This window comes from Phalacrocorax carbo, chromosome 1 (assembly GCF_963921805.1).
Source record: "Phalacrocorax carbo chromosome 1, bPhaCar2.1, whole genome shotgun sequence".
Taxonomy (NCBI): Eukaryota; Metazoa; Chordata; class Aves; order Suliformes; family Phalacrocoracidae; genus Phalacrocorax; species Phalacrocorax carbo.
In genome coordinates this window covers 158,095,758-158,114,823 of record NC_087513.1, presented here as the reverse complement: position 1 = coordinate 158,114,823, position 19,066 = coordinate 158,095,758, and the positions used below count along the sequence as shown (strand labels likewise).

At 36.8% G+C, this 19,066-nt stretch overlaps 1 protein-coding gene across 1 annotated transcript in view; it reads left to right on the top strand.

Annotated features, from left to right (window-relative positions):
* The window catches only part of ITGBL1 (integrin subunit beta like 1), a 142,976-nt gene that overhangs the window by 48,732 nt on the left and 75,178 nt on the right, over positions 1–19,066 (top strand). The window contains exons 3-4 of the mRNA XM_064440624.1: positions 11,176–11,322; positions 16,121–16,243. Of these exons, the coding sequence (XP_064296694.1) occupies positions 11,176–11,322; positions 16,121–16,243 (270 nt within the window). The remainder of the gene's footprint in view (positions 1–11,175; positions 11,323–16,120; positions 16,244–19,066) is intronic.

Below are 19,066 nucleotides of genomic sequence, written 5' to 3'. Positions count from 1 at the left end.
GTTTTTAGAGTGTCTACAGGTTTTAGTGTCTACATAGCTTAATATGTGAAGCTCCTTTGTATTTTTTTCCTTCGCTGCAAGTTATTTCATGGAAAGGAATTGTCCATATCTCAGGTATAATTTTATTTGATATGTGCAGTATCTGTACAGAAGTCTACAGTAGGAAAGTAATATATGGAAAAGCGGTCTTCTGGAGAAGCCAAAGAATATTTGCTCTGCCTATTAAAAGATCTTCCTACTTAAAAGTTGATTATTTTTGTTCTTCAAAAAATGAGAAACCATTTGGTTAAAAATAAGTAAGGAATCTTTTACAGAACCATTGAATTATTAACGGAAACCTTGACTCTAGACTGTTTTGATGGATAAAACTAATTTATCTCTGTCTCCCTGAGATATTTATATCATCTGTCTAAACAGCATGAATCACATTTAAAATGATATCAACTTGTGCCACCTCCAGGGTAACAAACTGGAGCTGATTCAACTGAGTGGTGCTTTCCTTCATTTTAATCATTCACAATATCTAATTGATTTTTATCACAATTGAGTCTGTTCACTTTACAGGGAATTTGAATTCATAGCCAATAGAGGGAAAAAGGAAATGCCACTAATCGGCATTATCAGGGTTTTTTTCTTATATTTCGTACCCTTTTAGTACAGGTAGAGGAAAAATGCATATTGTCTTTGAATCTTGAAGTATGTGTATGTATACATAGACACAGACTTATTTATACAAATTACACATATGCAGTAATAAACCACATAGTTTTTTACATTTATAAATGTAGGTTTTATATAGTTTTCAAGTAAAAGACTCAAGTTATGAAAGACAATTTGGTGACAGAGCACTGTCCAGAATGTAAAAGTGCTAAAACCGTGTATTACCCTTGCCATGTGTTGCAACTGGAAACAACTCAATTGCAGTAGCAAAGTTTTGGAAATTTTCATGTCTTGCACATTGTATTTTTTTAAACAGTAGCCAAAAAAGATTTCAGAATTTGCCATGAAATGAAATTCCAAAAGATCCTTTTAAGTCAATTGAAATTTGTTGACATTAAAAAAGAAATGTATTTTATTTTCTAATTTTGCAAGCAATCTAACAAAACTACATAGAACACTGCATTTAAACCAAGTAGCTGAAATGAAGATGTTTTATTCTCTTGAGGTTTTTTTCTTATTCATGTCATCCTCTCTTTTCCTCACAAAGTAGGATAACATTTTCAAAACCTTGTGGTTTACTTTTAATAAAATTTTATATTAACAGTTTATTTAAATATTTTAGTTTTAGTAAATAGCCTGTTGAAACTGTTTTAACTTATTGTGCTCAGTTCTGGTCTCCCCAGTATTATGGAGCTACCACAGAGAGTCCAACAAAAGGCCACAAAGGTGATGAAGGGACCAGAACATCTCTCCTATGAGGAAGGTCTGAGAGAGCTGGGACTGTTCAGCCTGGAGAAGAGAAGGCTTGAGGGGAACTCATCAATGTATGTAAATACACGAAGGGAAGGTGCAAAGAAGACAGAGCCACACTGTTTTTGGTGGTGCCCAGTGACAGGACAAGAGGCAACGGGCACAAACTGAAATACAGGAGGTTCCCTCTCAACACCAGGAAAGACTTTTTCACAGTGAGGGTGACCAAGCACTGGCACAGGTTGCCCAGGGAGTCTGTGGAGTCTCCATCCTTTGAAATATTCAAAAGCTGCCTGGACATGGTCCTGGGCAACCAGGTCTAGGTGGCCCTGCTTGAGCAGGAAGGTTGGACTAGATAACCTCCAGAGTCCCTTCCAACCTCCGCTAGTCTGCGATTCTGTTATTTGTGACTTTCTCTAGTCATGACATATACCAATGGATATATCATTGGTACCATATGTCAATGAATATTTCAAAGACTATGATATAAAATGTAAAGTATGAAGATAAGTAGCTAGATTATTCAGCAAAATGGTTGTAAAATGAAAATCAGTTGCCTTCTCAATGACTGAACTTGCCAAATGTTGTACAATCTTGTGCAAACTGATACTATTAACTAAAGCAAGGTTAGGCTTTAGCAGGTGGATAATTTAGTATTTACTAAGTGGAAATTCAGACAATTTAAAATTAAAATAACTCCTTTGACCAGAATGGGGAAAAGGGATAAAAGAGATGGGTCTGGACACCCACAGTGGGGTATTCTGGTTTAAAAGTTTGTGGTTAACTAAGCATCCCTGTTAAGCACTATAGGATTAGATCCATCATATTATAGTGTTTTAATACACTTTTGCTGCAAACTTATTTTCTAATGCCTTATTTGGGGTTTAAGCAGAAGCAGGTAGATGGAGATGTAGAAAGGGCTGTATAACCGTATTACCTGACACACAGAGTTGTGTGCAGAGAAATTTTAAGAGCACAGGAGACAATTTCACCTAGGTCTGTCTCTTGCTGTGACTGATCTTCAGTACTTAATAGAACAGTGAGAGAGAAAAAAAATTTAAAAAATTAAAGTAATGGAACAAGTAAAAGAGTAAAAATCCTTCCTGGCCTCTTTCAGAAATTGTTGTTCTGAAGTTCTGAAATACAGGATAAGAGCAGTGCACATTAAAAACAACCTATGGCCAGCAATTAAAGTATTTATAAGCATTACTGTAATTTAAACTCTAATCTCAGCAGCGGAATTGCAATTGACAGTAACTGTAGTTTTAAATTTCAAGACTAAGTAAAATCATGCACGATGACCTCTTTGGACAGAGAATGATAACTGTAATCTCAGTAGGGGAGAGTAATGTATTTTTTAATATTTTTCCCTATCTTAAAGAAATTAAGTAAAAATTTGAATTCTTTAAAGTCTGATGTCTTTAGCTTCTAGAAATAGTTTTCTACTGATATTGTTTAATTCATTTTAATGTCTAAAATACCCTCCAGGGGGCAACATTTGGATTTTTTTTAATTCCAGTTTAATTTTCTAGTCTATTTCCATTTCTAATGATACTGATTTTAAAGTATTGTTTGATCTGATCCATAGATTCTCATTTCTATTACTGTAATAAATAACATTTTTTATCTAATGAGAGCACATTACTTACAGATCATGTATGCTTCTGATGTGAACCTTAACTGCTTTCTTAAAATGTTCTTCTGCAAATACACTTTTCACCTCCCAATTCAGCCATAGTCCTTTAAAATCAACTTGTTTGCACAACTTGCACTGGAGTATGGGTAGAAGATTTTAAAACTGCGGTAATCACGTTGACTCAGGTGATGGAGGACACACCGAAGTATTAAGTTCCTTATGCCAACATGGGACAAAGAGGATATTGCTGGAAATAATATTGCAGGCTATGTGTAATAGAAATGTCTATTATAATTAGTTGATTTATAATGTGAAAATTAAATAACATCGATAGTCATGCCCTCACACACACCTCTGGCATATTTTTTATATTGTAATCTGGGTTCTGATTGATTTTCTTCTTTTAGAACACTATTGAATATTTGTTTACTAAAGCATTGTGCTAAGCAATCCCTGCAACACAGAGCACAGCAAGTGCAATAGGACTATTTTTTTTCTTTATCTACTAGAGGGCTTTTTCTTAAGAAGTATATGCAGTAGTTTCATTTGTTTTTATCTGTCCTCTCCAGCTCCTCTGTTGCAGTTATGATTTAACAACTTTTATGATGTTTTTGTTGTTAAAGTGTATCCAGTAAAAACTAAATTGAGATGATTTGTCACCATTTTTTATTTTAACTCTGAAAATCCATTTCAGATGGACTTAAAGGAGCAGGGGGAATCCAATCACTAAAGAGAGCTGAGGGACAAACTATGTTACAGACACCGTGTGCCCTTGTCACCGTGACTCAGTCGGTCTCCCAGGCTGCCCAAAGGCCAGTGCTGAATATTTGTATCCATTTTTCTGGGCTACTTCAAGGTCTGAATACCCTAAATAAACACAGAGAAATTGGCTTAACATAAGAACTTCTAAGTTCAAAGATTTTTGCATTTTTAATAACCTTTTGAGAGTAAGTAAATGAAGGTTTAAGTTTTTTTATCTCCGTAAAGACTTCTGGGCTTACTGTGTCACTTTGAAAATCTCTGATGCAGTTCTTATCAGGCAGTGGTTTGGTGATAAAGGGGCTTGAGTGGCAAAATTAGCTTGAAATGTTCTACTATCTTTAAGCAGCTGTTTTCCCTCAAATTTCCCCATTTTTTCTGAGTTGTTTCCAAATTCTTTCATTGGAGGTAGCACAACACAAACAACCAAGACCCCAGCCTTAAAAAGAGATTCATTTCAAGCATATTGACATAGACAAAAAAAAAGTAATGATGCCAACATTTTTTTTCAGAAACCATAAGAAGTTTTTCAGAAACTGCAACTCCAACAGTTCTGAAAGAAGAGACTCAGAGATATACTTTACCTGAATGCAAGACAGAGTTATTGAGAATCTCAAATGCAACTGAACAGAATAGGCCATTTTGCTAATCTTATGCTAGTGTAATGTGAAATATTTTCGCTAGTTTTGTATTGGTGTAAAGCAGCAGAATCTGCTTCACTAGCTACAGGAAAGAAAGTCATCCAATGGGAAAGAACTATTGAAAACTTCTTCACGGTGCTCCTCTAGGTTGAAAGTGCAGAACAATGTTTTATTTTTTTACTTTCCCAAAATTTTCAACTCTTACAACTCAATCATCCTTCCTATCTAACATCCCAATTTAAAGTGGGAATCCATAACAAGTTCTTCATATTTCTTCACCTGTTTCATGAAGTGTTTTTTAGATTTGAAAAGCACTTCATGAATCACTCAGTGGTTGCTAAAAATGAATGATAATAAGCCCAATTCAATTATCATGCCAGCTGCTGATTTCCGTCTGATGGCTGACTTTATGCTACGGAGAGGCATCCTTATGCTAAATCTCACCTGCCTGTAGGAAATGGATTCAATTGCAATTTTAAAATGAGAGCTGCCTTCAACTGTGCTCTCACATAGAATAATTGGTCTTTTGTTATTAAAAATAAGTGACAGTGAGGATATCTGAGTGTATTTTAATGTCTGGTCAAACAACCTGGATCTTTGTACTCCAGTAAGAGAATTCTGTGGTGAGAGTTACCGTGCTATAACTAATGATGCACAACCACATAAACAGGTATTCTACCAAAGGCAGTACCTCCAATAGTGTTGGCTTAATGAACCAAGGATTTATTTAAGAGCTTGGTCCTTGCAGTTCAACAAGTACATGATTATAGTTTTACAATTGCCCCTAGGCAGGGAGTGCTCCTTTCATCTTACTGAGAAAAAGCATGAATGTAGTTTCAAAGATAGTATGTTGCGTCACTGGGTGTTTTTTGTGTGTTTGTTTGTTTTTTAAACTAGCTATCTCTAATCATACATAACATCTGAAAGCTCTCAAACACCAAGAAATTTGTCCTTACCAAAATTTCTGACAAAGTTAATTATCATTATTGGCTTTATGAGGAAGAGAATTTAAGCTCATCTCTTGGAGCCCTGGTGACATTGTCCTGTGCCAGAGGTTATCCAGAAAATGAAAGATCCCAGAGTTGAACCCAGTCACCTTTCTTTCAGTTCAAGGTCTTCACCTCAGGATCAGTCCTTTATTGTTTTTCTTTTCTGCCAAGTGGTTCTAAGGAGTCTGTATTTTTGTGCCCCACCATTGCTCAGTAGAGAAGATAATAACAACACATAGATATGTATACATTCACATATGCTCCTAGGTGGCAAAAGCATGGTAGGTAACAAAACAGGTAATTTATTTTGACTGTTTGCATTGCCTATGGAAAATTTAACCACTAGGATGTAGCAGAGCTTTCAGCCATAGTGATCATTAGCATGAAATAAAATATCGGAAGCAAAACTGGTACAAAGGTGGAGACGATCTTTTCAAGTGGGAGGCACAGAAATAGCAATAGCACTGCTGAAAGCTACAATTTCTGTAGGTGCATAGAGATGGAAGCAATGTTCAAATTCAATTTCTGGTTTACCCAATAATTATGTAATATAATTTTTTTCAGAAACTGATGGAGTTCAACCTATAACTCAGATGGTGTCCTTCTCCTTTTTTATTCGAGGTGTGTCAGAATATTTAAGACCTGACATAGTCTACTGTATAGATAAGTGAAGCAAAGAAAATAAATGAATAAAACTTTATTTGCACGCATACATGTCTAGCGATATACCAAACTCCCAGGTCCCACCAGTTAAGTTTGTGTATCCTGTTCAATCATTGAACGGTTCCCAGAAGTTTCGTGAAGGAAGACAGCCAACCTCTGAGGACGATACAGCCCACACAGGACCTGAGTCACTCTGCAGAGGTGCCTGTCTCTCATGATGGATTACAGATGGATCCCAGCGAAATCAGGCTTCCAAATTGGTGCCTTGAATACATACGGTTCAGATGTGGATTCAGAACTTTTTGTCAGAGATTTTACCTTTGTGCCTTTGGTCTTGGACCTATATGTATGCAAACATGTAGTAGAAAGCATTTTTAGAATGTACTTAGAACGAAGTTATGCGTATAAGGGCAAAAGCACATGATCAGAAACAAACGTCTGGTTTAAATTACCCTCTTTTAGCTGATATGTTTTAATTCTTAGCCTATTGCAATTTTGCAAACGGCTAAAATTCTACAAGTGGTTTCCCTGGAAAACTTGACTCATTCTTCTGAGGTTTAGAGACCTGATGGTAATTTTCTAGCATAAACTGGACCCATGTCCATTTTGTATACATTGTGTGTAGCATTTGAAACACAAGTTTGCTACCATTTTCTGTCCCTATTGATATATCTTCCATGGGTAAAACTTAGACCCTTTTTAGCTAAAGACTTAGACACACCATCTTTCCACAGCTGACATGGGTATACTCTCAGGCTCTTGTTTCCAACTGGGGAGGCCTTAGCCTATGGCATCTTTTCCTTGTCCGTGGTGTGTGACCCCGTGCTTTGTATTTCTAGTTTCAACCCACTTTCATTACTTCAGTCCTTCAGACTGTCAGTCCAGTTCACTGTGTATGATTTTCCATCTTCACCTTCTACTGAGGGCTTACCAGTTCGTGTCATTGGCAAATGTTGCTAGCATACTCTGAATTATTGTATCAATATCACTAAAACACATTCGGTTCAAAAAACATCCTTTGAAACATCACCAGTAATCTTATATTCTTTTGGTCCTAATGTTGTTTCCTTCCCTTAAATCAAGTTGTGATTCCTTTACATTTCTAGAGTACCTTATCCAGAATAATTTTTTTGCCTAAGTGGCATTGTGTCCAATATATTTGATCATATCAGCTAGATTTCCGGTGTTCGATTTCTTAAAATATCAGTTATCTTATAAAGAGAGATGCCAGATTAATTTGGCATATTGATAGTCTATTTTGGGAAAAAGCTGTTAATCATTATTTACCATTTTTCATTACCTCAGTGTCTCTATCTATGCAATGCTTCATAATTTGTTTCAAATCCTTGCACAGCTCATGAGGTCAGAGCCACTTGTTTTTATGTTGCCTGGATCATGTACGTCCCTTTTTCTTAAAAGAAAAAAAATAGGGTTTTTTATTTTTCAGGCATTTAATTGCCAGGCTGATAGATTCATTAAAATTCTTTGTTATTAAACTGGCCTTTCATGTGCAATATTGTAAGTACTCTCGAGTGGAGATTATGGGGTCTCACCCTCCTGGTCTAGACACTTCCTTAAAAACAGTTTTATGTCTTTGTTTTGTTCTCATCTTAGATGAGTAATTTTCATTTCCACAGTCTGCATCATTAGCCACACTGCATTTGGTACTGTAGTCAACATCCCCATATTAATTTTATTTTGGACTGTCTGTAAATTATCTTTAATCTTAACTGCTTTTTGCTGCTTGGTGAAGCCACCCTTTCTCCTGTTTTCTTTTTATTTGGATGATGAAAGTACATTTTAGTACTTGCAATTTTGCAAGATCTGACCCTGCCTAACATTTTCTGTTCTCACTTTCTCCATATATTTTCTGACATCTGACAGTTTTCCTTGCATATTAGTTTAATTTTCCACCCCACAAGCTTTCTGCATACGCTAGATATACTCTCTGAGGTGACTGCTCATCTAGTTAGAAATGGAGCCCTTCGTTATAAAAGGTTTTTCCACATGTTTGAAGCTGCAAGTTTTTCACAGCCCACAGACAGTCTTTTTCTTAAAGGAATTCTAGTACTTCCTTGAGTCATCATTATTTCACTTATTTTCTGATTTTTTAAAGTGAAAGTCTGATTTATTTATGTTTAGCATTTATTCATGTTAAAGCCACTTTTTAAAAAATGGAATGAATGTGTCATCGCTTACTCGGAGATATCTCTTTCTTGACCAACTATGTAATAATGTTTTGTAGCTCACTTTTCCTGTGTAACGTGTCACATCCTCAGATACTGGGGTCTGCTCCTTATTGGTAAAATTTATTTTCTGGGAAGTTACAGTATCACCTCGCAGGTTTCATAGTGCTATTTACTCCTTATTTACTAATTCATAATATTATTTGCTTTCTAAAGAATACAGAAATTTAAATACAACAAAAGGGATCCTACACAAACCTTTCTGAAAGGAATCTGAAACCAGTTAGAAACAATCTTATGGTCTTCCACATAGTGATGAGGTGAACTATAAACCAAGCATGTGTACCCTCTTTAATTTTCGCACAGTAGTTGTTCAGAAACGTTGGGAAAATACAGTGAGTTATACAAGCTATTGTAGGCAGTTTTATGGCCTTCTACATTTCAATATAGTCCTCTCACCCATATTTTTTGGGCAGAATATTGCCATTGCTTTACAATTAAAAAATACCCAATTGGCAAAATTAGAATATTTTAGGGGGATGGTCAAGGTGAAAATCGTTAATACAATCTTACAAATTCGTATTAGTTAAATTCCTTATAGTTGCTTTCAGTTGAATGCAAGAGAACTTCCATTATACCTCTCAGTTTAATTTCATTAATTTCATGGTTTTTTATATTTTCTTGTTAAATAAAGCCAAGAAGCTGCTCTCTATGGCTATTCTCATGGAAGTCTTTCATTCACTTTCTTTAAGAAAGGTGTATGAATTTTAAGTAAAATTATTTTTTCCTTTATGCACCATATGTTAGGTGAGTGCATCTCCAGCTGAGAGAGGTTAGTGCTGCTGGACCATCAGTACTAACCAGCAGTGGCTTCTGCCTTACTCTGTCGTTTAGACATGGGAACAGGAGAATCAGTCCTCCTTTTATTAGAGCATCTTTTCTTCACCAGCAGACATCAAACTGTTAAATCACAGGAGTGCCTAACACGGAAAATGCAAAGTCACTGTGATAAGTAATCCTTGAAAGGAAGGAAAATAGAGGGAGGAGGTTATGTCTTGTCTTTAGTTTTTTTAAGCTACCCTAGGACTTAACACCATTTTCTGGATGGCTTATGCTGTTGCCTATCAGTGAAGCACAGTAATCACCAAAGTAGGTTTTTTATGATATATTTTATATCCTATTTTTTTGACTTGTCCAACAGAGAGTTATTCAGCAATTTTTAAGGTGGCAACTCCTGTTTTAAAACAAGAACTAATGTGATTCTCTGATACGTTTTTGAACTATGGTTTTTTCAACTATTGAACTGTATCTTGTCTTAGGACAATCTTGGAAGGCAAACAAAACTTTATTGAGCAACAAAAGATACTCCTCTTTCTCTTTAAAATTTTCTCTTTACAATAGATATTTAAATTTCTTCTTATTGTCAGCAGACCAGGCTTGTATTTTCAGGCAGTTGACTCAACTGCAGGCAACAGATGCGTTTAAAATAGACTGCAATACGGTTCAGGTTTTGAGGTGTAGTGATTGTAAGGAAATCTGTCAGTCAGATGTACATTAAAATACTACTTGGGGAGATTCCGACTGGACATCAGAGGGAAATTTTTCACAGTGAGAACAGTCGACCATTGGAATAATCTCCCCAGGGAAGTGGTTGACTTGGCCACGTTGGACACTTTCAAGAGTCGGCTGGACAGGGTGCTGGGCCATCTTGTCTAGACTGTGCTCTTCCTAGAAAGGTTGGACTAGATGATCCCTGAGGTCCCTTCCAAACTGTGATTCTGTGATTCTAAAATTGGGTATTCTAATTTAAAAGATTTGCAATTGTTTTCACATTGATTACCTAAAATTGTAAAGGAATGCCTAAGAATTAAGTGACAGAAATTTGCATCTGGATTTCAGTGTGGAACATGATACTTAATGTGCACTATAATGTAAATTGTCAATTCATCTGCATATTTGGGTATTTTTAAAGAAAGCTAAATAATTTTTAAAAACTTAAACTTCCCTTACTTTTATAATTCTTCATGCTATGAGATATATTACAAATTTTAAGCAATGTATTATTCAGCTGATTGAAGGCTTGCATGCCATGTCCTAACAGACCGAGCAGCTACGTTAGTTCTATAAGATACTTCACACTTGGCAAATAATCATAAGTAAATATAGTCCTATGAGTATCAAAATATACTACATTGCCAATATTGTGTCAATATTTAAAGATAAAATACAGTTTTGAAGCAGCAGCCTAGTATAGTCTAAGTGGGTGGGAGAGGGCTGGAGAAACGAGTAGACAAGGGAGGCTTCAGGAGGAAGGATTTGCACCTTTAAGCAGAAGTAGGAGTTGCAGCTGCTGCTGCATAAGGGAGTTACTGCTTGCTGCTGTAGCTGGCCCTCTCCATGCTCCTTTTCAGGGTTTGTACCATAATAGTTAATCCTGTGTCCTCAGGCTGCAGTTTCTAGCTGTTCTTTGCCTACAGATGGCCTAAGGAGGTGAGTGGAATCTCTGTGATTGGAGTTTTGTTGTGTTAATAATAGTTAACAGTAGACTCTTATGGGGATAAGAAAGAAATGAAAGCAGTAAGAAAGCCCATTGTTCGTACAGGATGTTATAGTTCTGCATTCCTTCTTAAAATACAAATTTGTAAGTAGGCCTATCAAAATTGCATACATTAGATTTCAAAGTCATGGCGATTTCAGGTGTCTCTTCATATTTAAGATCATATTTTTTAATTTCTGTTTTTAATTGAAGATGAACTACATTAAGTGATTCTGTTAATCATGTTCATTTAAAACAATAAATGATGGAATCTATTTTAAAAGCCGGATTAGAAAATACCAATTTCTGAATGAAAAAAAAAAAGACTTGACACAGTCTTTCCTTCCATTGCTAGGCCATGGGAAGTGTGACTGTGGGAAGTGCAAATGTGATGAAGGCTGGTATGGTGAAGCTTGTCAATATCCAACTACTTGCAATCTTACACGGAAGAAAAGCAATGAAATGTGCAAGAATTCTCAAGATATCATCTGTTCTGGTGCAGGTAAGAAGTCTTTTGTTGCTTTTGATGGCTTGATGTTCTCCCTGTGTTATTTTGAGAATCATTGTAATTTCTTCTCTAATTAGGAATTTTGTAGAGTATGTGTCAAGAGAATGAGAAATAACTGTATGTATACTAAAACACATAATTTCCTATAGGCCTCTTCCTGTGCATATGATGTGCGCTGATTTAGAATGCCTACTTTAGTACTCTAGTTTATCCATAGCTATTTCAGGTTGATGAAACTGCAGCTGTGTCATGTATTTCACCCATCAAAAGGTTATGGTAATGGCATTAACACAGAAAGTGATGTCATTTTTTTGTGTTTGTCTTTATAGCATGCAGAAATGGCATTTGCAAATATTTTTCCAGGACATTTATAAGCTATACAAATTTTTGAGACACTTTTGATTATTAAAAACAGTTGTGGAAGATCTGCTGAATAATTTTAATGGGGTACTTCCATCTTCACTTTTCCGATTTGGTAACTCTCTTTTCTCCAATTCCTTAATTTTATAACTCATCCTAACTTAAATAGGAAGTCTGTTCCTTAAAAAATTCAGAGGGAAAAGAAACAGCCTTTTAGAACACTTCTCTGCAGAATGGTAACATTTTGAAGGGCATTTGCTACTAGTCAAGGTTTGAGACCAGAAACTGCCTTCCAGTTTTAACATTACATTGATCTGAGAGTGAGAAAATGTTTCAAGAACCCCACTTCTGGCCACTATTGTTGGCCTTCAATTTCTGTCTGGGACCATACATTGTCCTACAACTAAATTTCTCACAAGGTAGTTGCTGACATGAGCAAAGAACCCGAAGTATTTGTGGGACTTGCTACAGAGAAACAAGGTTCTCACTCAAGATGTGAAACCAATTTAATGTAAAACTTTAAGCATACAGCTTACTGAGTAAACGATACATTTCATTTATGACAATAATATAGATTATATGAAACTCATGATAGTTTGGCTAACAAATGAGAGACATCTAGATGAGAAACTGCCTCAAAAACAAGCATAGTTCATGGTGATCAGTCAAAATACATAAACAAGAATGTTAAGACTTTTTTTACTCTTTCTTTCCTTGCCTAGAAGTGGCCCCTGTCTGTCTATCACTGAGTCTTCACAGGAAAACCAAGGTAGCTGAATAACCACTAAAAGTAGCTGAGGGGAGTGTTTGTGAGATCAGGAGAAGAACAAATGCTTTTGGTTTTGCTTCTATTAAACTGGACAGGAATTACAATGAGACTGGCTAGGGAGTTTGGGGTAACTTTGGTGGGCTGCAGCCATGCATATTTTGTCTTGTTGGCAGTAGATCGAAAGGCAATCCCATCATTGCCTTTGGGATCTGTTTTTTAATTGCCAATAAAAGATGGGATGACATTAGTTGCTGGAAAAAACCACAGCTAACCATTTATTGTAATTCTTTTCATGAACCCATCAAGATCCACCTAAAATTTAACTTTTCTGACTCAACTGTTCCTAATAATTTTTCGCATTTTTCAGAACAACTAGCGTATCCTACCTAAACTGAGATTCTCTATGTGAGCAATTTTCACTTCTAGTCAATGGGAAGGAATGGACACTTTTAGGGCACAGTCTGTCTGACCTCTTTAAATGCCCAATTTATGAATCCATTTACCATTTGCTATTACGTCTGGTCACGGGTGGGGTTCCCCAGGACTCAGTTTTGGGCCCAGTCTTGTTTAATATCTTTAGCAATGATCTGGATGAGGGGATTGAGTGCACTTTTAGAAAGTTTGCAGAGAACACCAAATTGGGCAGGAGTGTTGATCTGCTTGAGGGTAGGAAGGCTCTGCAGAGGGACCTGGGCAGGCTGGATCGATGGGCTGTGGCCAATTGTATGAGGTTCAACAAGGCCAAGTGCCGGGTCCTGCACTTGGGTCACAACAACCCCATGCAATGTTACAGGCTTGAGGAGGAGTGGCTGGAGAGCTGCCTGGCAGAAAAGGACCTGGGGGTGGTGGTTGACAGCCAGCTGAACATGAGCCAGCAGTGTGCCCAGGCGGCCAAGAAGGCCAACAGCATCCTGGCTTGTATCAGGTATACTGTGGCCAGCAGGAGCAGGAGCAGGGCAGTGATCATGCCGCTGTACTTGGCACTGGTGAGGCCACACCTCGAGTACTGTGTTCAGTTTTGGGCCCCCCAGTACAAGCAAGACACTGAGGTGCTGGAGTGTGCCCAGAGAAGGACAACAAAGCTGGTGAAGGGTCTGGAGAGCAGGTCTTATGAGGAGAGATTGATGGAACTGGGGGTGTTTAGTCTGGAAAAGGAGAGGCTGAGGGGAGACCTTATCACTCTCTACAACTACCTGAAAGGAGGTTGTAGCGAGGTGGGTGTTGGTATCTTCTCCCAAGTCACTAGTGATAGGACGAGAGGAAAGGGCCTCAAGCTGCATCAGGGGAGGTTTAGATTGGATATTAGGAAAAATTTCTTCACTGCAAAAGTGGTCAGGCGTTGGAAGAGGCTGCCCAGAGTGGTGGTGGAGTCCCCATCCCTGGCAGTATTTAAAGGTTGTGTAGACGTGGCACTTTAGGGCAAGGTTTAGGAGATATGGTACTGTTGGGTTGGCAGTTGGACTCGATGATCTTAGAGGTCTTTTCCAACCTTAATGATTCTGTGATTTTATGATTTTATCTTTTTTACTCTTTAGAAATTATTTGTGAAAAGGACAGTTTTCTTGAAATTTTTGTTTGTGTTTATCTTCCAAGTAATTGTAGCAAATAATTCTAGTTCCGTAGGTTACTCATTTTGTATTATCCGTTTTTTAATTATTATTTTATTATATTAGCTCTTGTAAACATTTTTAAAGTTTACCTTTTTAGACTGGCCATGTATGTTACAGAGCCCCATTCTTCTGGATGTTTAGTAAAACTTGTACCATACTTGTAGTCGTGAAACACAAAATGGTTTCTGCAAACTAGTTGTGTAATATCAGCATAAAACTTCTGTTTTGGAAGACTTCTTTTGTGTCAATAACCCTGTTTTCAAAAATATATATGGATGGAATGTGAGGAGTGTAAGTCTTGTGAATTAAGTTCCCTTTTTTAAAAATCTATACTTGCTGGCATAATGATGCCAGTGACTGCTGAAGCAGCTTGTGCAAGCCCATCAACCACAGGACCCCAGTTACCATGGTACTGTGCAAAGTTCCTACCCTTACAATTTTAATAAAAGTGATAGGGGTAGGGAAAAGGGGTGTCTTATATGTCCGGCATGGTAATACTTTTCTTTCTAACTTGATATCATTGTACTTTTATGATTTTATAGTATTTTTGCTTTTTTGACTGTATTACTCCTTAATACGTTTGTTTATGGCTGTTCTGTTTATTATGTATTAATTTACAAACTAGAAAATATTAAGAGAAGGAGGAGAAGGCAGTTTTTTGCTTTGCCCTGGCAACTGCACTCCAGGTCAGACAGACTCTCTAAGGGAAAAGCTGGGATTCTTCCTTTCCTGGGAACAGCAAAACAACCTTTTTCTGTTTGGGAGGGTGGGTCATGGAGAGACAGCCACTGAGGTGAGGGGGGCAACCCTACTCAAAAGACCAAGAAGCACATGTGTGACCAGACTACAGGTGACAGAAGAGAGATCTGTTTACAAACCCATTTCCATCCTTTGAATCACCTCAGTGCTCTGACTTTTCCTTATGTCAGGAAGTTTTGCTGTGGTTTGTGTTGTGAGAAAAGACAGCTCTACACTTCCAAAGCATTTGGGGCTTCTGGGGGTACTTATATTGAGGGAGAATCTCAGGTAGACCCATGTTCTCAAACCACTCACTGGTCTGATATGGGTAAAACCCATCTTACTGGTGACAAATCAGCAAGTGCTTTTATTATAGCTTTTAACATTCTTGCAAGATCTACTCTTTTCTGAGGCATCACCCCAGACTGAAGGAAAAATAACCCCTAATAGCTTAAAGTTAGATTGGGTCAGAGTCCTGAAATAACAAGATATTATTGTAGAGGTTCCTGCAGTTCTTCAAATGAATGATGTAACTTGTAATGTGGGCATCAATATCACTGAAATAACATGCACTTAGCAGTAAAATCGTTGATTCGCTATTATAATACTTATGGTTTGTTTAATAATGCTATGAATGTATTTCTCTGCAATTAGCTTGTCTAATTAATGTATTGCTGTGGTAATTGCTTTCTAGCTTGAGTCCTTTTTTCCTGACATCTGATCATAAGGTCTTCATGCAGATGTTCCTCACCAAAGTTTCCTTCTTTTGATTCTTGGCCTTTTTTTTTCCAGGGCTATACTTATAAAATCTTGATCCTCAGATGACAGCTGTAGAAAAGGGACTAGAGACTAGAGTGCAAAGGAACTTTGTGAATTTAGGCAGACATTTTCAGGTCCTCAGTAGCTATGCCCTTTTACTGTCATGTAACATGGCTGTGGAACCAGACAAAAACAAGCTTCCTTCTTGAGAAGATGGCTAAGTTAAATTTTCTCCTTTCAGTAGGCAGGAGATGTAATGTCCAAAGCTGACTTCCTACCTCAGTTGTATGAAGTCAGACAGCTAGCTCTAGGAGTGAATTTTACTTAGGAAAACACAGTTCTCCTTGTTTAAAATGAACCACTTGAACATTGTATCTATTTACAGCTAAGATTATGCTTTTTGTCGATATGGATATTTTTCTCTGTGTTTCTTTATTTCGCTGGATGATCTTTAGATTTCAGCCTTCTCAGAAATAAAATATGTACCATCCTTGATGGACTAATGAAATTTTTTCCACAAACTGCAGTCACTGAGTACTGTCTTAAATGTTTACAGGCACATGTCAGTGTGGCAGGTGTAAATGTGCAAACTCAGAAGGAAACGGACTGGTCTATGGTAAATTTTGTGAATGTGATGACAGAGAATGCATAGATGATGAGACAGAAGAGATTTGTACAGGTATGTATTTTAGTGAGTACAAGCAGAATGGTGAAGATTAATACAGGCTGTTATAAAATCATTTGATTATGTGGAACTAAAAGATGTCTTTACTAAATGTATGACTTAGAATGAAAGTAACTATATTTGCAAGAGTTTAGCTTGCAAATTTTAAGTGGGAATTCCAAAAGCAAAAATGAGCTGAGCAGGAGGTTAAAGAATGAAGATATCCTATGACATACTCCTCTTTTTGGAAGAATTGCAAAGAGTATTATATAAGGTAAATCACTAAGGTAATTTATAGCTTAGTGTGTCTGTCTTTGGTAAAATACAAGAAATACGAATGCTTTGTGTACAGAAGAGAGCAAGATAGAGGACAGAAAAAAAACCAAAATAAAAAAGAAAAATAGATTATTAAGAATTTTGTCAAGGAAGCAAAAATTAAAAAGAACAAGAATAAATATAGGATGAGAAGTCAGAAGCAATTCTGTAAATAAAAAGGGGAAGGAATGAATGAAAAAAAATTTCTGATAAGAAAGGCAAGAGTATAAGATGGAGTGAACTCTGCTGTTAGAAAAGCACCCAAAATTCAAACTGTGCTTTCATTTCATTATAACAGAGGAACCTGGCAATTAAATATTCTGCAATGCACACCATTTATGTCTGTTGCCTATATTAGTAGGGGAGCTTGTTCTTGAGCTGGAAGGTGGTACAAATATTTTTCAATCTATACACATGCCTACTGTGTCTCTATGCATACAGGAGGGTTCAGAACTGCTCTTAGACTATTCATACTCTGATAACAATGCTTGCTCTGTGTGTGTATATAAAGAGACAGGGTACTTGTGTCAAATAGCTTTATGTCTTTATCCTTACATGGAGAACAAAACGAATTCTATTTATTTAAGTGCCTTTGAAGGCAAAAAGAACTCTTTTTTTTTTTTGCATAGGATTGCATAGGGATTTTAAATGAAGGTAAACAGAATGGTCCTCTGAAGTCCAAATCCAGGACTAGAGTACAGTATTTCCAGTAATTGCCTAAAATGAGTGGAGGGCAATTATTTTTATGTGCCTGTGACTCCATTTATGTTTATTTGCTTGTAACCATTACATATGATACCAAATATGGCAAAAATTTACCCTTTACCTAGTTCCAGTAAATTCTCCTTGTGCTGTTTTTGTCATTTTTTTTTCCTCCACCTGTGTTGCTGCTGATTTGTGGTTTTAGGTTTTTCTTAGCTTTTATTTCCCCTTGTTTCATCCAATGGTGCCATAGTCCAAAAGAGACCAGATGCATTTCTGTAAAAAACTAGTTTTATGTGCATGCAGAAATCAAAGTATGCTCATTAAAAAAAAAGACAAAAAAAAAAAAAGTTGGTAAATTCAGGTCTCTAAGGTCTGCCATTCATTCAGTATAAAAAAACCCTGATACCTTATGTAAGGTTTGGAGCCTTCTAAAGTAAATACAAGGTATAAACTAATGGTGTGCTTGACTTGGTTTGGTTGTTGTAAGATGAAAAGTTTATGCACATAGGTTATGAGTGTTAGATTTTGCTTTGCTTTCAAACAAACCTCTACAGTACATAACCATATGTTGAACTGGGCCTTAAGCAGAAAAAACAGGCAGCACGTGAACTGAAGGTCAAAGGAACATAAACTCATCACAGAAAAAGCAGACCCCACATGCCTATCTGGTTATTGGTTCTCTCTCCCATCCCGATGCCTCCTTTAATACCCTCTATGCGGTCTTTCCTTCCAGAGGATTTCCAGCACAGGAACCGCTTAGGTTTATTTATGAAGTAATAAAGAAACAGCGTTCCAAGCCAGTTCCGCTTAGCTAGCAATGGCCCCTGAATAATCTCCACAGACAGGGTAAACATCATCAGTGCCTGTTGTACTTTCACAGTTTGCGTAGCACCTACTCAGTTGCTACGTACCTTTTATTGCCCTTGAAGGGATAGACAGGTCTTGAAGATTTTGTCTTCAAAGAAAGCCAAGTCAGGAGGATCAAACTAATGAAAAAACAAAAGCTTCTATTTGCACACGTTTCTAAAGCCCGCAGCTGTGAGCTGGGATTTTGTCTGGAAAAGCATAAAATGCCGTGCTGAGATATGGATAACATGCATTTTAATCTTTGCACAAGGGGACTGCATTTTTCAAGCCCATCAGTTATTAGGTAGGGCAGAGTTACAAAAGTGTATCAAACTTTTCCAGCCTCAGTCGGGTTTTGATCAGTCAGTTCACTGTATCACTTTTTACTTAAGGGTACATAAACTTTGGAATCCAGCTGCAGCTTATTTTTAGTAAAGTATCATGTTTTCTAGCAAATTAGATTCTGATCCTGATCTTTTTTATCTAAAGCTTTTTTGCTCCAATGGAGTGATTTTGTCTTCAGTCAAGAGCAAGAGGTAGTGGCAAATGGTCTCATTTAATTCATATTTATTTGAGGACTATACAAGTGTGAGTGAAGTAGTGATGTTTTAATATGCAAAAATTGCCTGTAGATAGAATTAATTTACTCCTTCACCATTTTTCCCTTTATTTCTTGTCCACTGTTGAAGAACAACCTTTTGGTAATAAACATAATTTTATACTGGTGTTGTTTAGTTGTCTAAGATGGTATTTTTATCTTCTGTTCTTTTTTGACATGTAACCAAACAGTTCTAATGAAAATGTCATGTGTAATTGTAAAAACAGGAAAAAAACTGTATTCCACAGGTCTAAATTTGCACTTTTGGTAGTTAAGGATATAAGTTGACCAGACCATGATAGAGATAACCAGGTCTACTAAGCTTAGCATACTTAGAGGGAAAAAAGGACAAGACCCTGAACTGATCCTTCGAG